General features: G+C 36.8%; 1 protein-coding gene across 3 annotated transcripts in view; it reads right to left on the reverse strand.

Annotated features, from left to right (window-relative positions):
* Positions 1–1,441: 1,441 nt before the first annotated feature.
* Positions 1,442–27,082, reverse strand: part of LOC138060890 (protein mono-ADP-ribosyltransferase PARP8) — a 121,028-nt gene continuing 95,387 nt past the window's right edge. For all 3 annotated transcript variants that reach the window (XM_068924659.1, XM_068924658.1, XM_068924660.1), the window contains 12 exons: positions 24,386–24,478; positions 20,258–20,383; positions 18,601–18,666; positions 17,210–17,277; positions 16,800–16,848; positions 15,851–15,963; positions 15,612–15,684; positions 14,166–14,235; positions 12,153–12,229; positions 11,153–11,222; positions 8,949–9,033; positions 1,442–8,220 (listed from right to left, as the gene is read on the reverse strand). In XM_068924659.1, coding sequence (XP_068780760.1) covers positions 8,118–8,220; positions 8,949–9,033; positions 11,153–11,222; positions 12,153–12,229; positions 14,166–14,235; positions 15,612–15,684; positions 15,851–15,963; positions 16,800–16,848; positions 17,210–17,277; positions 18,601–18,666; positions 20,258–20,383; positions 24,386–24,478 — 993 coding nt within the window. In that variant the 3' untranslated portion in view covers positions 1,442–8,117. The remainder of the gene's footprint in view (positions 8,221–8,948; positions 9,034–11,152; positions 11,223–12,152; positions 12,230–14,165; positions 14,236–15,611; positions 15,685–15,850; positions 15,964–16,799; positions 16,849–17,209; positions 17,278–18,600; positions 18,667–20,257; positions 20,384–24,385; positions 24,479–27,082) is intronic.

Raw genomic sequence — 27,082 nt, forward strand, 5'->3', positions numbered from 1 at the left:
TTGATAGCTGAGCGTAGCAAAGCTGTGGGCCTCAGCTGCTATTGGCTTCATTCACTTACTGCAGTCCTATAAGCATCCTCCCAATATTATAGGTGGACAAATTCCTCTTGGAGAGGGCCCTAGCTATGTGATCTGTGCAAAATTATCTGCTGCAATTCGCACTGCACTGTAATTCGCAACAAGGAAGCTGGCCAAATGTGTAAATACATTTTAATGAATACAGCACATACTCTTCTCAACAGCCACAATATCTCTTCCTAGAAGACGTTCTGCTTCTCCTCCTGTCATAAAAGCAGCATGTGCATTTGAAAGCAGCCCTGTTCTGTTGCAATACTTTTGTGTTGCTGCCAATTAATGTCTGGATTGTTAATCTCTCGTGCCCCGCACTACACTGTTCAATAGGTGAATACAATATGTAATAAACTTTCCTACTGGAAAATTGACGGTGCATAATGAGAGACCCTGAGATGCTGTGACTTGGTAATGGAGTAGCAGTTAGGCCAAAGTTAGTACAAATCCTGTCCTTCCTGCTATCTGTGGGTACTGATTTTATTGGGAGTCTGAGATTTCACCACTGATCTAATCCTTGGCTTTGCACGTTTGGAAGTCACAGCATTTTCCAGCTCCGAGCTCCCCAAAATAAGGAATCTCTCTTGCATCACAGAATTCAAGCTCCAGCCTCTAGACACCAATCAAAGGCAAATTATCAGTCTTTTCAGGTAGCAATGATATATTTTTTCCTCTGTCTCATATTTATATTTGTGTAAAATACTTACCAGCATTCAAAATAATAGTATTAGTTTCACTATTGCAGCCCAAAATCTGCAGTAATAAAATAACAACTTTTACAAAGCAAAAGCTAAAAATTTCAAAAGATACAAGTTAATATCCACTCATATATAATTAAAAAATAAAATATTCTCATAGGCAATGGAAAAAATAGTACATTCACTGAATTAATAACCAGTCCCACAAATGTCTGTATATTTTATGAGTTGCAGATGTGCATTTATACTTTAAACATACCCACATTAAGTATGACATGGTTCTTCATATATTTGCGGTGTTTTCATGACAAAACCAGTTCTACAGAAAAAACAAGTCAAAGGACTTATTCTTTAAAATCAATTACAAAATGCAACTTGTGACATGCTTCTGCATTTTATACAACACTCTGCATGCAAAATACTGTTTTGTTTTCTGTATTTGTATTTTGAACCAGTGGTGAAGCCTATTAAGATAAACACAGCATGGAAAGCTAGTTTTTCTGTTCACCTAAGTATTTTTAAAAAGATCACTGCAGAAAAGTTTTACCCATAAACTTTCGATGTTGTTGAGACCAGTGAAAGTCAAGAAATAATAGTATCAGATTAGTTTACTTCTTAGAAGAATGTTTTAACTTTGAACAAAGTTCTCAAAATAGTGCCCAAATGCATAGTACTTGTTGAACAAATTCAGATTTATTGAAAGTAAACATTTACATTGGCTACAATCTTATAACTGTTACAAAGCTGGATAAAAGGGGCTTAAATAGCAATAGAAAGCAAGTGCAGTAAAAAGTGAATAGAGAAAATATTTGGCCTTAGTGATCTTTCGGCAGTATTTACATTATGTACACGTTGTTAAATATTTGTAATGACTCTAAGGCACCGTAGGCTAAATAGCAGGCTGCAGTACTATTTTGTGCACAAAATTTAATAAATTTATTTGGAGAAAAAAAGGCTGTAAAATTAAAAGAAACATAGGCATATTCTCATGTTAACATAAAGGAGTGGCTGCTTTTTCCAATTATATCACAAAAGATATAATACATATTGGGTAAATTTAAAAATTATTTTTAGAATGCTAAACTATATTGAACATCTACCTATAAGGATGATTTTTACTGACTTGCTGGTAAATATTTAATGCAATCTATTCTTCAATAGCTTTTTCATACACTAGATATGTTCATCTAAAATCTACTCGGATTCTTTTTGCCCTTGCAAAAATCTTATGCATAATGTATCATACTGTATACAAAATCCCAATGCAAAGTGTAATGGGTAGTAATTTACACTGCAGCTGTCCATTGGCAGACTAACACTTAGCAGGAAAAAACAATCAAAATATTAAATTTGTCACACTAAACAGCAGCTCAACGTATTTTATTCCATTTGGTGTTCCCATCGGCTCTTGCTTCAGCTAGTGAGCACAGGTAAAGAACTTCCATCCAGGTAAGACAAAAGGAGCTCAATGCTTTCTAATCTAAAGCTTTCAAAACTAAATCCTGAAATTCAACCCACCAAAAAATTCTTCTTCCATAAAACTCCACATTTTTTTAAATTTTTCCCTTCTGAGGCACAAGTTTCCCTACACTTGAGCACTACAAGGAATAAATTTGATCATTATTACTGCCCTGACAGACTAGACTCAAGATACTTTCTGGATGACTTTTAGTCCTGCACATATTTTGACTGCTCTTCAGACAAAGGACCTTATATAGCTTAGTCAACAGGCTTGTCTTTCACCTTGAGGTAGTGTTTGTAATGAAGAATTTCAGCAAGACATCAGATTGACACCTCCATTACGCAAATAAAGCGCTGTAGGACCCTAAATGCCCGAAGAAGCAACCTGAAAGCTGATGGGAGCCGGTGGGGCTGCTGCTGCGCTGCCAGCGCGCTGCCCTGGCCACAGCAGCCGGCGGGAGGCAGCTCTGCGAGCCCACCCCGGCTCCATTTACCGTGTCCTTTACAGCTGTTTCTCTCAATCGCCTTCACCAACAAGGTTGCTGCTCACTCTACAACAGTCTTAGCAATAACGCAGCCAAAGAAAAGCTCAGTCCTGCTAAATTCCACCTAGGCCTACAGATTGAAAGATGCATAGGTTTCTACATCTAACGCGATCTCATTTGCAATGGGCCTTTGCTTCAGAAGCTTTTAAAAAACTTACTATAGGAGTGAGAAATGACCAGTACAAAAAACAACACTTAATTTTGTTCAAGGGCCTAACCCTCAGCACCTTCAGTGGGTGTTCGGTACAACACAAGATCAGACCCAAAACCTGTATGTTTCGAAAATGCTAAGATTCCAGAGTGCTTTTACTCCTGCTTAGTTATTTCCTCGTCAGTCACGACAAGTATTCTTTTCATTTTACTTACATTTTCTAGAGCCAAGAAGAAATCCATTTAATTAATACATTGCTTTTAAGTACTTGGATACTGTTTCCATATTTGTTTAGGGGTTTTAGATTTTCTTTTTAAATAATGAACCTCTTCATTCAATCGTCCTTTCCTGGAACTTTGTACTCATCAGTATTGGAAGTACACTGATTATTTTTCTGCAGTAGGAAGTGCTTTATAGACATAGTACCTTTGATATAAGCACAAAGTCTTCATTTAGAAATGGTCATAGATTTGTATTAACAAAAGCATAATCTTAGCATTATTCATCTGATTCATTTTCAGTACCGAAATTACACAGCAACAGTAACAGTTTTTCAAGGGCTTTAGAGAAAAAAACAAGCATAAACAAATCTGGCATCATCAGCTAATTCCTGTAAAACATTAAGCAGAGAATTATACAAACTGGCCATTCTATGTTAAGTAATACGGAGCTAAAGACTCAAGTGATCAAAACAGTGTAGCACTGCTGAAGAAAACAGAGCTATGCCGATTTGTATCAGGTAAGAAGATAACCCATATTGCTTAACCCCTTGAATGCTAAACATCTGTCTCAATTTCAAGAAAGATTTAAAAGTGTATTTTTAAAATTCCGTTCTCAATGTTTAAAATACTCACAGAAGTATAAATGGGGCAATTTATAATTAGGGGGCAACATTAAGGTATTAAAATAATTTTTCCATCAAACCGCTTATATCTGTGGGTTGCAATTTGGTGTAGGATGCAGGAAGTTAGAAAGTTTTCCCAGGAGTGGTCTAGGTTGCTCCATTTTGTATGTGGTTACAGCTAGATAGATATGGCCTCATGCAGATTTCTACCAAGGAAGGTAACAGAGCCTGGGGCTCTGTTTTCTCTCTGTCACTAAAAGCTATCTGTGAAAAGCCTGCATCTTTACAGAGGGAGTTTCAAGGATGGCTCTTATATAGAGGATCAGGAGGAAGGGGAAAAGCTTTAGAAATAACACAGGGCCTTTGTTCCGATGACCCTAGCTTTTATTTTTCATCCCCTGGAATCCTCGCAAACGTTAAGTATTTGGAAGTATTTGACAATATGCAACCCCCGCCCTTAGATAAAACTTCTAGGAGAAATCCTTCAAAGAAAACCTTCTCCTCAGGCTTTTTCATTCCAGCTCTTGATGATCAAGTATTTGCTTCAGTTTTGAAGTCAGCGCTAGAAGGGCTATTTATTTTTGAGTTACAACCCCCCCCCCCAAACCTCCCTCTTTCCCTTCACCTTTCTAAAATGATGAGAACTAACACCTTGTTAAAGGAACGATCTGAAGAAACATTTCCACCTGCAGATAATATAACACCTAGAAGAAGTTTCTGATTAATATTTCACCTAAAAAAAAAAGAGTGATCAAGATACGGCGTAGCAAGTGAATTTCAGTTTAATTCTATTGCTGTTGGTAAAGTGGGAGGATTTCCGTGGGATGCAATCCCATAAGGTCCTGGATTCCCTCAACTCCCGTGGAGTTATGAGCTCTCAGATGATGCATCACTCTATATAGACTCTGGCACCTGCAGATCATGACCATAGTACCTCCGAACCAATTTTTGTCCTCGTGAGGAAATTAACTTAGCTTCCTATACAATTAGGTGCATGGTAAAGGTAAGGAAAATAAAGCTGGTAAGAAAAGCAGCATACTTTCGTGGATAGATTGACTCTGCAATGAGCTCATTGCTCTTCAGCTCCACTAATAATGGGGTTTAACAAGGCCTAGCCTCTCAGGACCTTGCAGGAACAGGTCCTTCTACTTTTTTAAAGTTAATTTTTATGCACAGGAGATTTCTTTAAACAAATACCTCTATATGTAAGTAGGAGTTCAATCAGGACAATCTGCTTCTTAAGTGAGGTCATCTGAGAAAGAAAACCACAGAAATTAAGATTGATAATCACACACCATACACCCTTTCTTAAAGCCTGCATGCTCCCTTGTGTGGCTGCACAGAGCTGAGAGTAAATACATGGAAAATCTTCACATTTCCCTTGAAGCCACAGTGTTGGCACAGTCCCACGGATGTGGACACAGCAGGGAAAGCAGAAAACACGCCCGCAGCTCCCTAGGGATCTTGACCTCCTCTCCTGCTCAGAGGGAGCTTTTCAGGATGACTCCTACAGATAGTAGGAGTAACTACAGATATGGAGGGAATAAACAGAGCTCCTTACACACTGACATCAGGAGACATAAGAAGCTGTTTCCAAAGTCAAGCTCTATTACCTCCGTTACCACCTTGTGCACTGATGCTCTTTGTGCCCCTATATTTGTATGTGACACTGGGCTGGCGTCCTAGCACTGCAAAACCTTCACCCGTAGCCCTGGCTCCCCAGAGCTCCCCAGGGCTGTGCCCCACTAGTGGGCTGCCTTTGCCCCACACTATGGCTTTGCCCTAGCAATCCTTTCTCCTTCCATCCATAACTTTCATATACGTGGGTGTGACCTGAGCTGTTAATGCCACCTATCAGTACCTCGGCACCTCCCATCCCTTTATTTTTCCCCACCAACACTCCACTTGCCTCTGCAGAACTATCCTTCTCCCTGAATAGTTTTGCTTTCTCCCACTGTTTTGCAGCCTCTGTGCTCATCACCCTATGCCTTTTACTTTTGGTCACCTTCCTTCTCCGCCATGCTTTGGTCAATCCCCTCAAAACTATTCTCTCAAGTGGACTCCTTACTACAGCAAGGTCCCCACGCACATTGCAGAGCTCTGCTTTCCTCCACACTTTCCCTTCCTCCCATTGAACCATGTAAAACAATTTTCCAAACAGTCTTAAAAGATGGCAGAGATGTACTTCTTTCCCCTTTTCAAAGGTTGCACTTACGATGGCTCCATATACGGCCAGCACCATGACACCACTATGCAAACCAAGGCTGACTTACTGTCATAGCTATATTCCAGGTTTCTTCCTTCAAAGGCTTCAGTTGTGATCCTGCTACGTGGGACAGGTAATACGACTGCTCACCTGGCTTCTCCCCTTCTCTCAGGGTCATCTTTCTTCCTAAATTTTGAGGAGGCCTCTCAGAGCAGTGGACAATCATTCCAGTAAGTCACTGTAGGATATCTTTGTGGACTTGCTTCCTAATTTTTTGGCTATGTTCTGTGACACATTCTAATTCAGCCACCTAGAGCAGGAAAAACTATGGAGGGATAGCAATTCCATGTTTGCAGCTCCACTTCTGAATTACTCTGATTTTGTGCAGTTGCAAGTTGCACAACCTAGTGCAGTCCTAATACAGAAATATTAATTTCAGGAATCCTCTTTGTTTCAAGAAGTTAACTTGTATCCCAAAACAAGAGATAACAATTAGAGCAGTGATTCCCAAACTAGGGGTCCACCAAACGGTAGTGAAAGCCAACAGAAATTCAAGAGCAAAAGGGGAATTTGCAAACAGAATCAGGTTTACAGGTTTAGATGTTAAACCAGAATTGAGGTCAGCAATAAGTAAGCCTGAGCTGCTAAAAACATCTCCAAGTAAAATAACACTACTTTGCCTGCAGAGCATTTCAATTACTGCAGGAAATAAGGAGAGTATAGCTGGGACTAAAAAAAAAAGGAATCACCCACTACTAGAAAGTATGAAAATTATCCCTCTAATGCAGTTCTATCTAAAGGAAACAAACACTAGCCTGTGATGTGCCATTATTAGGCTCTTCAAGATCTCTATTATGAAAATCACACAATGGAGAATTGAGGGTATGAACTCTCTGGTCAATTTTTACCTTCCGAGGTGGCCTGTACGAAGTGTATGGATGGGCAAGCTCAACTGCTCTCCTTATTTAAGGGTGCGATCCTGCAAGATGGCAACTGTGAGGGCCAAATGTGCTCAGCAGGGCAAACGGTATGCTTTATGACTCAGGGACCGGGCCCCTATGTGTGTTGCCAACCTGCTTACTTGGTGGTAACCATTTATTAAGAGAAAAGACAGTTGTTAGTGTAAAGGACAGAGAGATATGAATGGGCTCAATGTGTCTTAGGAATAAATTAATAAAAGAATTTCAGCAAGAGGAAATCAGTAAAATTTTATATTTCTTTGCATTTTCTAATGTATTAACAATCAACTCAAACATAAAAATATTCTAATTCTGGTGGCACTTAAATATGTGGCTAACTTAAACCACAAGAGCAGTCTCACTAAAGTTAAGGCAAAAACATTAAAGAATGTTGTTACTTGAAGAAATTGCAAAAATAATGTATACAAAATAAATCTGTAAAAAGGATGTTATCTTCTGAATTTCTAGTTGTTTGCTGGGCTTGTATAATTAAAATATGTAACTGAACTATTTAATGAATAGTTTTTTCCAGAGAGGCTAAAGAAGAGTAAAGACACACCATCGGAGTCATTACGTTTCATTTGGTTTCACTGACTAAGTCAACAATGTATTATTGTTTTAACCTTTGATTCTAAATCCTAGCTGTATCTGTGTAAAATAAAATGAATCAAAGATAACTGCAGGTAACCAATCTCTTTAATTTACATGTTCCAGATAGCCTTTTATTGTATTTATATATGAGAATATTTTACTTATTGCAAAGTATCCTGCATAATACAGGTTCTCCGCTATAAAATCTTCTCTCTTGGTTATAATTCAGTCATTCTAAATTTAAAATACCAGTATACAGTACTAAAACCTCCAATTGAAGAGTTTAATGTAAAAATATCAGCACAAAACTCCTTTTCAAAGTCTGTTTATTGTGAGCAACCCAAATGCCTGTTTAATTATTATTAGTTGTAGTATATCAATAGACTTTTTACCCCTACAGCTGCTAATTCATACCATCTTAGGTATCTTGATGAGATAAGAAATACTAAGTAAGAAAACAGTAAGTATTCAAAGGGTTAATTTGCTTAGAATAATAATAATAAATTAGTTTTTTGCATCTTCTTCAGTTCAAAATCCAGCTTTGAGACTGAGGAAGGCTTCCAAATCACATCAATTAAATAAGAGTGGTCCTTTTAACCAGTAGCAGTTTGATTGCCAATGACTCGAAGAATCTCTTTATGAATGCTTGGTTCCTGTGTATTTATACTTGTATCACCCACTTGACCATCTTCATAACTAAAAAAAAAAAAAAAAAGTACAGAAAATGAAATTTAATTAGTTTGTTATGAATTTACCTAAAAAAAAAAATCTGCTTCATTCAATAGTCAAGAGTGTTTATTCCATATGTTAACAAGTTTCCTGTTACAATGCTCTACTGTGCTTCACTGCTATATGCAGATGCTGAACGCTAGGGAGTGAAGGGTGGTAGGACTTCCCTTTTACCTGAAAAGCCTCAGGTTGAATAGCCCCTCTGATAAACCAAAAGGAACCACTGCAACGGGTTAACTGGAAGTCAGCATGACTCTTTTTGCAGGGCTGAGGTCTATGTCAGCCCGTAACATGTGTCATGGGTGAGAGGGGGAAATGCTGACATCGGAGACAGGAAGCCTTCTTCTCATTAATGAATTCCTTAGCTTTAAAACATAGATCCTAACAAAAGAGAAGTTTTATGATACATGGATAGACTTACTAACATGAGGTAACGCTACAGAGTGGGAAGAATCAGTAACTCTGCATTCATTGCACTTTTTCTTCTGGAACATAATGTTTACTAAATCATTGTCACTAACTTATACATTTCCTAGCAACAATAAGTACACAGTGAAATTAAAAATCAAGTAATCCTTTAAAGAATTAGGAAGAAATTTCTTATCTCTTTCATTTAAAACTGTCAGAGGGAAAAACATGGGGAAAAAAGCCTAGAAAAGACAGAAGGTGAATGTTAAAAGAAGTTTTGTACTCACACAAAGAAAAATCTTGTACACACATGATCAGTATTGGGAACTACCCATATCTCTCCATGTTTGTGCAGATCGGATGAGGTTATCACTATTAGGGAAAGAATAAATTTCAGAGTGATGAAAACATGCCTGGAAAACGTCATTTTAAAATAACTGCTCTTCTATACACTTTAAATGGCCTTTTGGGAACGTCTAGTTTTCCAGTGCGTGTCTGTGGCATGGTGTAGTAGCTCAGAGTTGGCTGCTTCTACAAACTGGGAGATGAACTTGATTTTTTTTTTCCAAAATACATTATATTTTCCAGAAAACACAGATGTCTGATGTATGGAAGCCAGTTGTTCACTGGAATGATTTTAACCTCAAGTCTGCTTTTATGGTCATTTGGCACTTCACTTAAACAGAGTTCTTTGAAGGCCCCAAACCTGCTCTGGAGACCAGTAAACAGAAAAAATGAAAAAGTGTATTTATTAACAATTGATTTTAAATAGACATAGGGCTGTTAAACAGGACCTGTGTCAATCAATCAGCCTTTGGCACAGAGATGTTTGGGTCTGATGATGGCTGAGCAAAAAATTAAATGCAAAATACGAAGCCTGAAACTGAGATACCAAGGATTTGGGATTTGAAAACTAACAAATATTTTTACAAAATAAGAAGAGTAGTTACGAATCAAGGGCATTATGAAAACACTCAAACACTTGCTGTACTGTTAGAAAACAGTAATGTATTTGAGCATAGGGTGTTTAGCAGCAGAATGAGAGCTATACATGAAAGAATTAATTTTTTGCTAGATAGAAACTTTACCATGAGTCCATATTTGAAAAGATTTCTATAAATGCACTTAAACACCCGCACGAATAAATGCGCATTCAATTTTTACATCAGGTCTTCTATTAACTGTAATCTTTGACTCTACTCTTTCTTTTAAAAAAATTAACAAACATTTATCTGTTGTAATTTATGCTGGTTAAAAATCTGTTTTATCCATGTTCCCTAGACACTTCCTTGCACAGAAAAATGAAGTGATTATCCACTGAGGTAAAATGTGTTTCACCAAATATTCAAAATTCACCCTTAAAAAAATCACAAATCCATTAATAAATGTAAGGGACAAAAGATACAGGTGAAAAGTCTTGCGCATTCATCTCTCCTATCACATAGGAACGTTTTGGAAAGATGTAAGTTGTATTTAAACACTTTGGGCATTAAAGCCAAGAAAATACTAGTAAATCCTAGATTCATTTCATATCTTTAATAAAAACTTTAGAATGGAAGTTATGCATTTTTCAGTCCAGATCAAACTGCAGTTTCATGTTGATTGACATTTTTGAATCACATCTGATTATTTTAATTGCTTCTCTTTAAAAAACACTGCAAAAATATATTTTAAAAAGTATAAACTTAAATTTTGCATTTTGAAATAATGTTGTGTCCAATCTTACTAATTTTTACTTTCTAAATGTAGAAAATGCTCAAAACATAAGGCAAACTGAGTTTAAATATAGGTATGCATGTATGTATATGTGTATTTTGGCCAGTGAGAGGAATTACGTACATAAACACACACACACACACACACACGTTTGGCCAGTGAGTCTAATTATCAGACACATTCAAATTTCATAATAGTTCTTATTCAGATCTCATAATCCTTTATTTTTTCTGCAAACCGTATAAGTTTTCATTAGTTGTTAAAAGAATGGTCAAATCTTTCAGGAATGATTATAGTCACATGTACTGGATTTTAACTTCACAGGATTTCTGAAGTAGTCATGGAGAACAGACTGGTTAGCAGATGAACAGCGTATTTGCCCAAGCAGTGAAAAGTTATTTGGCAATTCAAAAGGAAAGCTGTTATTTCTGACTGTTAGATGTTTAATGCATTTGTCGCAGGTGTCAAATAAGACTATGACTTGAGTTATATTGATGTAACAGGAATATCATCACATTTGAAAGGCAGACCAGACGATCAGTCACTACATGTATATGACAATTTCATGAAAGCTAAGCGTGCATTGTAGGTTTTGCTGGAAGAGGGAAACATTCTGCACTGAAATATAAAGGTTATCTATTTAGCAAGTACTTGTATGACTACCAATAGTCTCTTATTTAAAACCAACCAGTACTAGAATTAAAGCTTGCACTGATTTGCATCCAATAACAGCATGCACATGATTAAAAGAATTTTTCAAGGGTTTTCGACTTACCTTCACATAAGGCTATGCATTTTAAGTTACGGCTTTGCAAAAATTGTGACTGTTGTCCTTTCTTCTGTGACTGAAATGTAAAAACATGAGAAACATTAATTAGTGCAGTAAGACAAACTGAGTAAAAAAAGTAACAAAAGGGAGAGCTGCTATTTTCAGTGTTTTATTCATAAATAAATAAGGAGGTAGCCTTCTTAAAAACATTTTGATTACTTGTTTAGAATCATAGGAGGGTTTTAAAACCCTTTATCCTGACAGAAAAGTTCCAAATTACTAGAAATTGAATAATATTTTTTAGAAAGATCACATTATTACTGATCAACAATTGAGAGCAGAAAAAAACCCTAGAAGAATTTGATCACTGATTCTTTGACCACTGCCTTGGTATTTTACCGGCCTTCTTATTCCTACAGGCTTCTGCTCTAATACACAGATCTCTGAAAAGCCAGATTACACTGTACTTTTTACGTTTTACATTTGACTATGGAGACAGATGTAAGATTTCTTTCTCAAAATTTAGCCCTGCAAATAATTGCTAAGAGTTTGCTTTAGATAAAGCAGTGTTTTACTGGTTTAATGTTTAAAACTATGAAGAAGAAAAACTGATGTGCTATCAGTGAACCGCTACTCATTTTACAGCAATAACCACTCTCAATTTCTGCTTCATCATTCTTCAGTAAAAAAATCTAGACTTCAGAAAGCAAGGCCTTGCTAAGGGTCAAAATGTAAAATCTGTATTTTGGTTCCATTGCCTTTCTAGATATTTCTGCATGGAAAAGCATGCAGAAAGGGTACAGGGACCTGCAGTATACCCTGTAAATTGTTACTATAAGCACTTGAGCCAAATTTGATGGTTGCAATATCTCTGGAACTGTTGATTTCACACAATTTAAAAAAAAATCTGTTAGCTTTCACAAAAGCAATATTGCCTGCTTGTCAGCTACCAAGTTCCCAAACATAAACGCATATGTATCCAGAGATAGTTGATACACTACTGTACCTGTGATGTATTACTGCCCTTGCTGCTTGAAGCAGGTTCATCCTTAGCTGATACCTTCTGCTGCTTCTTGTTCATCCCTAAGGATTTTAAAATCATATAAGATATCCTGGCATATACATACCATAATAAGCAAAGTTAAAGATGGATAATCAAGCAGGTAATATGATGCGGATCACAGTCCTCTGCATAGAGCCACGAAACCTAGTTAACTTTGTCATAGAATAATTCAGTTTAATCCTGCAAATTATCTGTACGTCTGCACGTGTTGCAAGGACCTTAGGAAAGCCAGATTAGCTTTAAGCAGGTGCCAAAGTAGTTAAATATGAGCTTAAATTCCACTGAATTCAGCTCAGAAATGCTCTTAGGTGGTTGCTTAACAGAGTTACATGTCAGCCTGTCTGAGTTTAACTGAGCCTAATCAGGCTAAAGTAGCATACACTCTGATTTACTCTGGACAGAGTAGTAAAATTCTGAGAGAAAGGATTTTAGATATTCCTCTTTAACACTTTATTTATATTTTTAAAATCGCTATAATACTATTTTTAGGAGTAGTTAATTTAATTAAAGGTAGCTTTAAAGTCTGCCTAGCCTTTATTAATTTATCTAAAGATAAAATTAATAAAGTATTTGTTGACCCGTTTGGATGCATCCATCTCCATCTCAGAAATTTAAATATTTATGTTTGTATCTTAGATCTCTCTTGTATTACTCATGTTGCTTTGCATAACGTTCCCCTATTGTATACAGGCCTACAGGCCTAATATTTTTCCCAGTATCCCACACTTCTTGGCAGTTTGCAATCTCAGACTGATTTACAGGGAAATGGGATTCTAGGACTCCACCCTACTTTCTACCAGTATAAACTATTATATTCTCTGTGGAAATACATGCCTCTTTCTGGAGGACACTGGATGGAGTGACAAAGAAAGGTAGAGAGATGAGAAAAACACACTCAAGCTGACAAAGCAAAACTCCATGTAGCTAGAAAGTGATACTGCAGTCTGCACTTGTAGTGAGCCCTAAAGTTTTCATACTTCTTGAGTAATCTCTGAAAAGCTAAAAGCACATTTATAGAGATTGCTGATATTGTAATTCAATAAATAGTGGTAGAAAATGCTGAGCTCTAAAAATGGTTTGTGACATTACCTAAAAATACTGAAAATCAGAAAGCATAACTCTCTCAGAATAAAATATATCTACACACACACATATACACACACACAATTATGTGAACATTTAACACTTGTGATTAAATGGTAAATAAACATAACTAATGGAAAAAATCACAGTATTTTACAATCTCCATAAAAAAAATTCTTAATATATACATTTGTGTATCATGCTTCTATTTATGATTTTCTTTTATATGGAAAACTCTGCATGACTCACTTTTGGATTTACTAATGGGGCAAATTATGTTTCCGCCCCTCCTCATGCTAAAATAAACACACTGCTGTGTACTTTCGATGTAGCCTTGACCTAGTGATACACTTGGGAATATTCTTAAATATAAATATTGGAATACCTCTATTGATTTCAGTGCAACCACTCTCTTTATTGAAATGAGTATGCATTTTGTCAGATCACGTCCTGAAAGCCTATGAGTCCATAGCCGCTGTTAAATTGACAGGCAAATACTGACAACAACCACAAACATAGAGTTGGGTTCCCACCACTTAGTGAAGATCTGTTTAGCTCTATACAGCATCCATCTGTTGGATCTGTTGTATAGAGCATCCATCTGTTTAGAGTTGTATAGAGTCGTATAGAGAGTTGTATACTGAGGTTACTATCTACCTCAATTCGAGTTTCAATGTACTCAACACCTTTGAGCAAATCCAGATAGGTACTTAATAAGGGAAATTAGATTTTGTCTTTTTTTAATAAATTAAATCTTGACCTACAAAGATAAAATTGACTACAACGTTGTAAACATTCAAGCAGATAAGAAAAGCAGTAAACTAAGATACCCCCCTATATTTCTCCAACTTTAGAGTGATTTATAAATATCACCTGAGTAACCAAATGATATGCTTGACAATGGACTAAGGTAGATTCCACTTCCAAACATTGCACCATGGAGCTGAAAAAGAGCACAGTGGTTGTTTATCATTAATTTGATTATCTTAACAAAACAGTAATGCAAGGCACAAGTCCTAATGTGGACAAGTATCCACCTCATCACACTAATTTTTTGCCTGATAATAAATGGTGGTCAAAAAAGTCTGGAAAGAGATCATGCGGCAAATTTTACTTCCCCTCCAGGGACTGACTGACTTGTCTGAAAGGGCCTTTAAAGAAAATGTAAAAAGTAGCTGTTACAGCACAAATGAGAATCCAGATCATCTCCTAGCCAGGGAGATGTTATGACCACTGGGCTTCAAAGTCATCCCCACCCTTAGATCCTCCTTTTTGCCCAATGACCTTCACATCATCTGTGCAAGATGTCAGAGCTCTCATAGGAGTGTGCAAACATGCTCCCACTCCTCCAGACCCCACAGCTGGGTAACTGGTTGTTTTTCCTGGCTTGCTGGTACTGGGGTAGGTGGAAAGTACTGGGCTTAGGATATGCCATTTTTTTGAGAGATATATGATGACTTGTGTAAAATGGGGCTTTACTGCTTGCCTCACTTTCCAATATCTCACTTCTGGGAAAAAAAAAAAAAAGGTGCTTACTTTAGTGAATTTTGGTGTATAAATGTTCCTTCCATGGGGAAGCATCTTCCAAAGATGCTAATAAAAACACCTATACCACTGAGGGGAACTGTACAGATTTCCACTCCTATTTTTCAGGGTTTTCTGTTCACTACCTTAGTTCCCTATTCTGTACACTCATATCCTCCTCTAAGGCTCTAAGGCATGTAATCAGGGTCATGGATTCTGCTCTTGGGGAACAGCTGTCAAAACCCTGATGCTAAAATACTCTGAGTAATAGCTCCTCAGTCCCTCTGGCTCTGCCTATTTTGCTCTGCAGTACTGCTCTCCTGATAATTCAGCCTGGGGAACCAAACTGAAGTTTGCAATAGCTCCTCCCGGCCAGCACTCATACTCCTTTCTCAAGGGAACCAAAGGAGATGAAATGCTTAAACCCAGCTTCTGTAAACCTAGGGTGCTTTTGGATCCTATAATATAGATAGAGTTTATGTGGATCTTAAGTGTGAGATTGCTTTTAAGCAATACCGAGCTAAGCCTCCTGGAGGTACTGCTGTGCAATGCAAAACTGAAACTGCAATTACATTGAAGACAATGGGATTTTTGCCACTGATATAAGCAAATACATTGTTTCATTTTAATTGCTTCAGAATAGTATCGTTTTCAGTGAAACATGAGGGTATTTGCAATCGCCCTTTTTTGCCACCTACGTGTGCACCAACGTCAGACCCCTTGAAAACCTGTCTGAGATTATTATGTAATCAAACATACGCAGGTTAGCTGAAGTCCATTTAATCTATTATTTACCTGCAGCCTGGTATTGGAAGCAACAACTAAGCCGTTCCTCAGGATGGAATGCCAATTTTCAATGTGTGAACCACTGGAAAAATAAAATGAAAGGGTTAAAATCCACAGTGTAAAATTCAAAATAAAATCAACAGTCCGTTTAAAACAATAAATTCACAGTGGTAAACCTCAAATGGCAAGGGAAAAAAATAGCTTTGGCATTTTGGTAACCTTTGATTAATATAAATATATGTACTCACTGAAATGCAAAGGTACTTCCATAGAGATTTTTAGCAGCTCGGAAATTGGATTCTTTGGCTGGTGGACTACTGAGAAGAAGGAACTGGTGGGGAGTGTGCATAAACTTTAGTTGCTGTAAAATACAACAGTGCATGAGTGAAAAGAAGTTGATTAACACAAAAACATTGTATTTCCAGAATGGCAGTTCTTAAAATATCATGCTGTTTCACACAATATATTACGGCATCAAAATACCTATGTGAACTAAGTTGAAATCAGTCTCGTTACCATAGTTTTTATTCCAAATCAAACAGTAAAAATACTTCAGGGCTTACGAACATATATAAGTTTCTGAAACAGATTTCAGCCTGAAATGATTCTAGTAAAATAATTAAACTGAACAATTTCATCACGGAATTTTGATGAGAGCTAGCTTTGAATTAAAGCTCAGATTTGAAAGGCTGCAGATTACTACACCCTTAATCAAAGGATGAGAGGAACACATAACCAGAAATGAATCTCAACATCATCCCTCTAAAATTCCAGAGCCATATTCTTTTTTACAGCATTCTCACATTTCAATCTCTAGGCACATGTCATGTTCATATGTGCATTGCTTTTTACACAATCCTGTATCCAATATTCTGTATGGTAACAAAAACCAAAGTGAGGTTCTTCTCACCACTCTCAGATGACTACAAGGTAGAACTTGCATTTGAGCTACTCACCTTAAACAGGGTCTTTCAGAGCACGATTCCTTTGACCTATTTTAGGTATTCATAACATGATTCTATGACTCATGACCTAAAACTGCCTATTTCTTTCCACTGTCTATTAATGGAACATAGATGACTAGTTTGAATGTAGACACCTACATTTGGCCCTGTGAATCCCACCTAAAATGCTAAAACAAGCCATAAGAAATGATAAAATAAGAAAGAACAGGAAAAGGAACCCACAGACACTTACCCTATTCACTGGTAGCTTCACAATATGTGATCTATTACTAGAAATAACCCTAAAATAAGAAATAGTTAGATGTATTAGATATGATAACAAATCAGAACTTTCTTCTTAAAAACATTGCAGAATGCCTGTCACAAAGAACTCGGCTGCTGGCATTTGAACCTATTTGATCAAAGTAGACCAAATTTTGACTAGAAAATCAGATGTGAGGCCATACAAATCAGCTGGAGGCTTTCCAATGTCTTCAGGGGACCCAGATGAGGTTCAGAAACAGTCCAGAAACAAATGCACTTGCAAATGTCAGCCCTGACAGTGATTCTTAGGGTGAGCTTAAACAAAATTAAACTGGGAAGTAATTACTCATTCAGTTTGGTACTTTTATAATTATCATTTCATGTGGGTCAATTTTATACCATTGTAGAAGAGGATGCGCAAGCGGGTCCTGTTTATCCATCTGCTTCTTTATTTCCAAGTAAGGTGCCTAGAAAACAGTAATTATGCTCTTTATTGCTAGCTGAAATAAAAAGGTTACATTTCGTATGTTACATTGCCCATGACTTCATCTATTAAAATGAATACATGGGACTCATTTTTGGGCTTAAATCACAGATTTACTGACATTTAGCCTTGTACAGTTATAAGCGTGTTTTGACAACAACAAGAATTAATATAGCAATTATTTTCCCTAGAGTAAAATAATAAGCATATAATTAGCATCAAAATGAATATACTATAGCAAACATTGTTGATCTCAGTGAGAACAGCAGAAGACCTCTACTTATGTTTGGCTCTTGCATTAAGAAATTGGACTGGAACTTCAGAAAATTAAGTCTCTCAAAAAACCCTAGGTTAATTCACCCCCATAGTTTTAACTGCTTCATGGTACAAACTGGTAAAGTAACATGCTTAATCAGCTTATATTCCCTTTGAAATCTTTTCTTTATTTCAATCACCATGCAAAGTGTCCCTTTGAAACTCTTCAGTTCAATAATTATTGTTATTTTTATGTTTAAAAGATATTCTTTAGATAACAACAATATCTGAATCTTTATCATTAAAAGATGTTATATGAGCTTACAAAAACACCTCAATGTTTGCTTTCAGCTTATGTTAATGTTCTCCAAACACCTGCTTCCTTATTCCAGTATCGCAAAGTATTATACAAATACAAACAGAATAAGAGTTATATAAGTTTTTGCCTACATAGCATGGTGCATAGGATAGAGGTATTATGGCTCATGCTGAGTCAGAGGAAATCAGTTATAATCAGGTGGGCTGTTTGGAAAACGAAATATTACATAAACTAAGTATGGCTATTACATTCTGTCCCACTGTGAATATTGGAAAATCATATGGTAGTAATCTCAAGAGACCTGAGTCTCCAGCCTCCCACCACACTTTACTGACCAAATGGCTCATTATAATAGAAATAAAGTTATCAGTTATCACCTCAGAACACTGCCATAACATCAATTTCTTCTGCTTTGGAAATAAAAGACTCAGTTTGGCCTTGATATTTTCAGAAATGCAGCAACTGGCCATTATTTTGTTGCACTGTTTGATTCTGCTAGTATTATCTCTTAATTGAAACTCCACAAGACCTGAGTTCTATTTCATCACTTTTATTGCACTGCTGTTATGGATACTGTAGGTTTTTTATTTTTAACATGAATTTTAATATCCTTACAGCTCTATAGGAAAGAGATGATACAGTTGCATTCCCCTCTCCCCCATAGGCAACAATGTAAACACCTACCTAGTTCTAGAAATAGCTATTAAGTTATGTAAAGATTTTAATGCTCACCTGTGTCATCTCTCTAATAGAAGTGATACTATCCAATGCTTTCATGACTCGGTCATAATTCTTCTTCTGATGTAATATAAAATAAGCAAATAAATTAAAATAATATTCTGGGTCTTTGGCTATACAAAAACCTCAGTTCTTTGAGTGTGTACAAAACCACATTTAGAATCAATGTTCAGCAAACCAATCCTTTCAAATTTTTCTAACCAATAGCTTCCTTCCATCTCAGACATAGACTCTTGTTCGTAGTCCACGACAGCTCCAGGAAAAAAAGAATTATGTTTTTTGTTTGAATTTCACTAGAACCTCCAACATGCAACAAAGTGATCACTTCAAAAATTAGCTCACTTTTTAAACAAATATTTGTAGCTAAACATAGGCTCTGCCAGTTATTTAAGTAATATGCTATTATGTTAAATGATGCAGTGAACAAATAGATGTTAAATAAAATGCTAAATAAGCAGATGTGTTTACTCTGCTAATAGCTCTGTAAAACATCAGAGATACGCGCACCGCTAGTAACATAGTTTGCTACTCCACAGACTCGGTACCATGCTGAGTAGCATGATCGGCCATCCACCTCTGAGTCAGCCTCAGTTGCCACCCTGCCTCCCTCGACTCGTGCCTGTCTCCTGCCTGGGAACTGCTACCAGAGGGCTCCACCTTTTCCAAGCAGATGAGCTTAAGAGCGTGTGCTTCGTGACCCCCATGTTTCACATCAGCCTCAGGAGCTTCACTACTTCCTGCCTGCGGGTCATGCCAACTTTGGCACTTGTGGGCTTTCACCTCACAATGGTGGCAAGGGGCTGGGGGTAGTGAGGGCCCTGCCAGCTGCAGGCTCTCTCCGCAGCTCTGCTGGTGCTACCCTCATTCTTGTTCCCTGTTCAGCTTCATACCTACACTTTACCCCAACCGCTGGACGAGCTGTCTCCTCGCCCACCCCTTTCCTGGCACCTCCTCAACAATCCTTCCATCCCGTGCTCTACAGAATACACTTGCCACTTTCTCTGAAGAAGAACCACCGCTAACCGGCCTTCTTTCCAAACTACTAATGTGTATCCCAAAGAAGGCAGCCCAAAGTTCTTATTTATGCCCTTGAGAACAGCTCAAGTGGAATATAATAGTTCACGGCTTCCCTAAGGCTTCCCTGTGAAGCAGCTTTTGCAGTCCAAGGAGCAAGTACTGCAAACTTAGTTCTTTGCTTCAACTTTGATGCTTGTACAACACTCCATTGCATACCCAGCATCTGATAAATTAAGGACATAATTATTTACAAAGTGAAAATGAGATGGTACCAATAAACAGTTTAAGAATATAAAAGATGGATTGGAAATCCCCCTGGTCTACATGGCCTACACTTCTCAAAGGCCATCTTTTTCTTGACGTTCAAAGCATATATTGACAGGACACCAAAAATAAAAAAAATTTCATCTTGGATTTGTACCCTGAAAGAAGGAGCTCTTGGCTTCAATATAACTTACAGTTTATTTACCTTCTCACAGACAATTTAAAATACTGCAGAGTTCTGAAAGCAGAGCCACATAGCTCTAGAGCTGCATCTCTAATAGTAAAAAGACATCTGGAGAAGAAGGCTTTGCTTTGAAATCTAACACATGACTAAAATCAAGCTACAACATACTGAAATATAACTACTCACCCTGGGATTAAAGGCCAGCATCTGAGGATCATTAGGATCAACTACAGAAGGATATGGCTCAAAAATGACAACTTTTCTAGGTGACTCTAACGCAGACCGGCACATGGATACTAACAGATCAACTACCTGAGGATAAAGAAAAAGATTTATTCAGTATATGTACTTTCATATTGTATCATGCAGTCTGCTTTTCATTTTATACATTATAGTAATATGGTATTTCATTATTACCTATTATATCCAAACTGTTTTATTCACGGCACACAATTAGGACTGAAATTGTCCTCAACAGGCTTTGGGTTTGGCCCTGAAGCTTAAGTCTGACCAATATTTGGTCCTAAAAGTATTCCCATGTTAAATACATTGTCTACAATCCTGCTTTCTCTTGTGTACGTGTGATAATTCCTGGATTAAATTCATCCTCTAAAAAAATGGCTCCGTGTTGGATCTTTGTGCTAGATACCAGCAAAGAACATTTCATAGGGAGGAGAAAAAGGAGGAGAGGATGAGGTTGGTGAATCTGTACCACTGACTACTGTTCTTCTGAAGATAATTGTGCAAACAACAGTAAACATTGCTTCTGCAAGAGCCAGAATCGTGCAGTGATTTAATAGTCATTTGCATGGCTCACACTGAGAGATCCTCTTCCCTTCTTTTGCACGGATTTATGACACGGTTTTGAATATGCGTTGATTTCCAATATATCATCATAAGACTGTGTGTGTAATGCGCACACATGCAAGTATGCACATATGTGCATGTAGATGCACACAACACACAGTGAAACATTTAAGTATAATTGCACCAAAATTCATAACTGAGAGCTTAAAAATAGACTATAGCAATCACAAAACAGAAAGAAGGTAGTTTTATGGCAGCTATGAAACCTAAATCCAGCTCATAATGAAATCCAAAGTTGCTACATAAAAATGTAGTTGTAAATTGGCTCCGTTCTCTCCTGACTCCGCTGTGACTTTTGAACACATTTCTCTGTGAAAATGGACTTTTCCATGAAAGGAACAAAAAGCTGAGATGAGCTGTAGTTAGTAGGCACCCCTGGTTCCTCCCACAATCCCAGATAGATCAGATCTCAACTCACAGTTCAAGCTGTTCTAAAAGTTATTACATCTCTGTTATTATATCTGATCACTTGAAGGAAATAAAAGAGAAGGTCCTTTAGACAAGCAGAATGAAAACATGAATCATGTAATGAAAGTGAAAAGGAATTGCGCTGCAGTGAGTCATACTGTTGCCATTCTCCTCCTCTGCTCCTTTAGCATGAATGGACAATTTTCTCCATCTGTTTAAAAATATTCTGCTAGTTCCAGTTACTCAGTATCTCACATATATTGAAAAATGAAGTTATTTGAGTAATCATTCCTTCCTCCACAGTGCTCTGATTTCTCTCCAGTTTGTAATACCTACAAGTGTGACGACCATCCCAAAATAGGGCCTCTGCACTAGTATTTGCAAAGGAGACTAGGAGTCTGTTTACACAGCCAGGTCAGGCAACCAAGCCTGCAACTGGGTAAACTGGGAAATGTATTCTCATGAAAGTGGGCCCAAGTTCATACTCATACTTCTCCGAAGCACTTCTTAGCTTCCAGCTGTAAAACACTACTAGGAAAAGGCTGTACGAGTTCCTAAATCTTATAACGCAGTGACCCAAAGTTATCTTGCTTTATGACTTACATGGTGGAACTTTGTCTTAAAATTGGCACAGTTGTTATAAGAACATCATCCCAAAGTCTTCCTTTAAAACAAATGTTGACCTTTATATCATTTCTCACCATCATACCAGTATATTACTCTTTCATGGGGGAAAGACAAATAGATTAGGCTTAATTAAACCCCTGATTTCCCCTGAGATCATTGTTTTGAGCTGATGGAACTCAGCAGCTTAAACTGGGAGATAAGCATAATGCAAACATTACAATACAAACTTGTTTATGTGTTCCTTCGTTAATAGGAAGGTCTGTGGATCTAGTAAATGTCCTTATAGCTGGGCCTGAACTTCTCTTATTTAACAGAGGACATTTAAGTAGCTAAATTAGGATTTAAATATTTTCAAGGAGGAAAAAATAGACATCTTCTGAGGACAATTCTCTCTTACGACATCAATCTTTCAGGTAGTGCTTACCTCTCTTAAGAGATTCTCTAGAGGGAGTCTCAACTATCAACAAATCAGGCACTTAACTTTCAGGCATTCTGGGTAAGTGATTGAAATAAGACAAGGTGAATTTAAACTGAAAAGTTTTCAAAAGCGCAGTCTCTAATTATTAAGAAAGAGCCATCAGAATATTGGGAGTGACAAAGTAGAGATGTATACCTTAGAAAACTAGCTTTAGCTAGTTTTAGCTAATTTTTAAGCTAGTTTTCTAAAACTAGCTTTAGGAAAAGCACAGTCGAAAAAACAGGATGTGATTTCCAATACTGGGAGCCTATATTTAGGCTTCTTAGCTACATAAAATGGTTTGGAGACTTAGGGGAAGATTCTTCTGGAGAAATGTAGATATTCACAGTGTAAACACCTACATCTCAGCTAGTTAGCTTAGGTTCCCTTTATAATCAATGGAGAAAATAACCATAGATGTTGATGGTTATACTGTGATTCATGTCAAAAATACCTCAGATGAATCAGTCCCTAAAAACGTTGAATTCTTTCTGCAGACAAGAAAGGAAACCCAGTAAGATCAGATGTAGTGAGCTGGGTGAGATCAATGGAGTGAGAGTTACCAAAATTTAGTCATGTAGGTTCAACAACACAATCGATAAAACCTCTTATCGAATTCCTTTAACCACCATTAAGGTTGTAATAATTTCAGTACTGCTCAGCAAAGCTCTGCAGATGTAGAAGTGCCACATCTCAATACAGCATTCCTAGAACTAGCTATGCATACCTCTGCAGCAGAGAGATCTGCATAAAACAGCATGAGTCCAAATCAGGACTATCTCTCCTTTCAGTTTCATTGAAAAAGAGGAGTGAGAGCTATTTTTCTGTACCTAAATGACCATGCAAGTGCCTACGTTCAGAAAGTAAAAATCTAGCTCCACAGCATGCATAACTCAGGTCTTTAGGGGATATTAGACTGGAGAGGAGATGGTGTTTCATCAGCACGTATCTCTCTACATTTCTTATAGGCTGGCAAAGGTATCCCTATGCTTGGCGCGTGAGATGTTGCAAATAAAACTCATATCCATCCAACTCATATCCAAGCCATCCAACTGTCTTCTGACATCAGACCTCAGATCCCATGGTTATATTCTCAAGTCAAGAAGCTGATGTATGCTGCTGCAAGTTTCTTCCCCTGTGGATGTGCCCATCAGTGACATTCAGGCACTTGGCTGAGTAGTTTATTTCCAATGGCTAGACTCACCAGTTAAATGAACTGAATATCTGCTCTTTTGAAAAACATATTGCTTACTACATACCTAAGTGCCTAATGAGGAACATATGCTTAGGAAATTAGAGAGGAGTGTACTTATCCATAAGATTTCTAAAGGCCACTGTTCCTTGAATTTACTGAAACTCTGTGGCTATTTTAATCTACAGTTAAATGGTGATTCGGCAGCACAGTTAAAAACCTCTGATTAATAACCGAATTTAGAGTCGGAAGCAAGCTCATATTAAATTCCTGATCCTTGACAAGAGAGGAGAAACTTAGGTAGCAACATCAATAAGGACCTTCCCACTGTTATTTAATGATCAAAACAGCAGATGCTCAGGGGATAGCTCTATCCCAACACCAAGAACAGGAAGTAGCTTACTAATTGCATGAGAGTAGTAATGGCTCATTAGGTGAAAATAAAATGGGAATTATCTCCAAAAGACAATGGTTGCCTTTATTGACAGCCCAGGTGACCTAACTGAATACAACTAAATAAGAAAACAGGGCTACTCTAATTACATAGAAGGAAAACAATAGAAGCACCTCATTAGTTCCTTTTGAAAATGCCAGGCTTAAACAGTGTAGTTACAGCTATACATACAAGAGTGGACAAATAAATAATACTTACCAAAAAGTACTGACACAGGGCAAATAAGTCAAAATAAATTCTAGAAGAGATTGAGAAGACTGAGTATATTTATACAAAATCAGACATGTAATGAGCATTGGATAATTCTACCTGAGCCCCAGTTGCAATTTCATCAGCAGCTTCATTCATCACTCCTAATGTTTGGAAAGCAAAAACACAGAGCTCCCGTTCACATACAGTGGGCTAGACAGAGAAATAAAGTTAATTATATTTTTGTTCTAGTTTAGGGTTGTTAGTTTTATTGTGCAATACCTACAACAAAAACACAAACGAATTTTATCTTAACTCTTTTCTCCAGATATTAACGGGAACATTAATTTCAAATTATGAATATATATCAATAATTGAGGAAGACACACTACAAAAGCATTTTGCAGAACAGGTGATAAAAACTCAAAAGCTCTTGAGAACTCATAAAGGCTCAACTTAAAAGAAATCCAAACAATTTACAGCATATAAATTATAGTTACAGTAACCAAATGTCCTTAACACTGTCCTACCGGACTCTGAAAACTACCTACATAATTAAAATTAATGGTGAACAAATCTAGAAACTAACACAGGCACAATCCCTTCATAACTGCAGGTTTATTCTTCACAGCTTGCTGTTCTGCCAAAGAAAACACACAAAAAAAGATCTGATTCAAAAGATAAAATTTTTGAAGAACCTACTTTTAATTTGTTTTTTTATCTCATTTAACAATTTATTTGTTAACTTCAGGTAAATGCATTATATTTTCATAGAATAAATACCTATTTGGGAAGGTCACATGTTATTTCTATAAATATAATTTGTGAACTCTTTTTTACATATGGAAAAACTCATTGATATACCTCACTTGAACCAATTTTTGCCTTTCTTTTTTGAAATGTCAAATTCACACTGCTAACACAAAGTTTGAATAAAAAATACCTATTTAAAGTTATGAAAACTAAGTAAGATTTGAGAGCTCTGTCTTCATAAAGCAAAGAAAAGCAGAAACAAAAAAGAATACAGCTTTAAGTAAAGAGAATAGGCATGTCTTCATAGGCCTCTTAATTAGATATGCTCAATACAGCAACTCCACGCTTATTTATTGAAAGCTAATTAGCAGATCAACATTTTAAAGGCTCAGGTAATGAATCATACAAAGTGAATTGTTATAAGCATTCAAAATGAACAAACAGCTGAAACAAATACAAGAATGAAAAATAAATTAAAACCTTCCTTAAAATTGATCCCAACAACAGAAACTTTAACTACAGTGTTGAAAACAGTCTAAAATATATATTTTTGGTTACCATTTCCTTGAGTTCACAATATTAAATCCCAATTCATAGAAACTTACAACTATATCTGACAGGTATCAGAGAATAGCTAGAAGTTCTGAGTCTAGCTACCTTGACAATTGCTACAGAATTTGTAATTGTATGCTTTGAAGTTCAAGCCAGTGTCTCTAAAAAGCCCTTGCAGAAATGAAAAATGCATCAAACACACAAAGCAAACATAAAATTTAGTTGAATTCTGTTCCAGGAAACAGCTCTGTCAGTAATAAGCATAATGCTGTATTTGCAGTCATTTATTTCATGGCCCTTAAAACATGTCTTTGTTGGGTTTCAAAGATTCCAGACTTCAATAAACATCAGAAATCTACTGCCTTGACATAGTCTCACATCAGTGGCTTTACAAGAGCTATCAGCTTTCAAGTCTAATAGAGGGTCACCCATTTGATTTATTTTATCTGCTATGTTACGTTGCATTAGGCAGTAGACAAAGCCTAACATGATCCAATTCGCTGTGTCATCACGCAGTAGACAAAAAGTATTTATTACTGCCATTATTCTTAGGCTTTCAGATTCAGAAGGTGGCCGAACCATTTGCTTAAGTAGTCAAGGAAGCATGGCAGTACCACTAGCTTGACTTTCATAATCAACAGCATATACAGATGCCCTTTCATCCCAGAGCAAGGAATGGAGAAATAATTCAGCATAGCTAAATTACCCATGCTTGCCATAAAAAAAAGAAGCATTAGAAAATACTTACTGTTGTCATTTTGTTTATAACCTCAGCAAAGTAAGTTACTCTGAGACTTAAAGATGGCAAGTGGAACACAGAATTTTTCTGTCTGTTCTGGTTTTTTTTTTCTTTGTTTTATGATGACAGAAACATTGGAGTATCCAGAAGGGGGAATTTAGTAAAGGGATCATTGTACTTCTGTTTGACATTTGAAAGGACTTATTGTCTCAGATAGATATTGGAGCTAAAATCTTAAAGCTGGAAAACGGTAGGTATGAGAAGCAGCAAGACACCAAAAGTTGACCTCTGAAGAGGAACTGACATTGCAGTTAGGAACTATAAAATTCTTCTAATTTTATGCATTTGATGAACTTCAATGTCTAATGAATAATTTTTTAGAATAAAGACTTCACAAGATGATGCTGATAAAATAACACTTCAGGAAACGGAAAGAGTGAAGAATCACTACATTTCCAAAATGCTTACAATCTAGTGTTATTTATTTACATATTCAGATAGTATGTTTAAAATACCTCCAGATGGTACCCCATATCATCCAAGAATTCCCAAAACAGTCACTAAAACCTCACATACTAACTTTTTTATACATTATAAAACCAGAGGAAATGTAATGCTAACTTTGCCTGATCCCCTTCAAAACAGGAGAAACAACTTTTCCCAGTGTTTGTTTGTTTGGTTTTTTTTAGTCTAAATCAATTTCTATTTGAGCAACAACATATATTTCAGGAATCCACCCAGTTTGCTACAGAATTCAGGTAAGTAATATAGTA

This window comes from Struthio camelus, chromosome W (assembly GCF_040807025.1).
Source record: "Struthio camelus isolate bStrCam1 chromosome W, bStrCam1.hap1, whole genome shotgun sequence".
NCBI classification, from domain to species: Eukaryota; Metazoa; Chordata; class Aves; order Struthioniformes; family Struthionidae; genus Struthio; species Struthio camelus.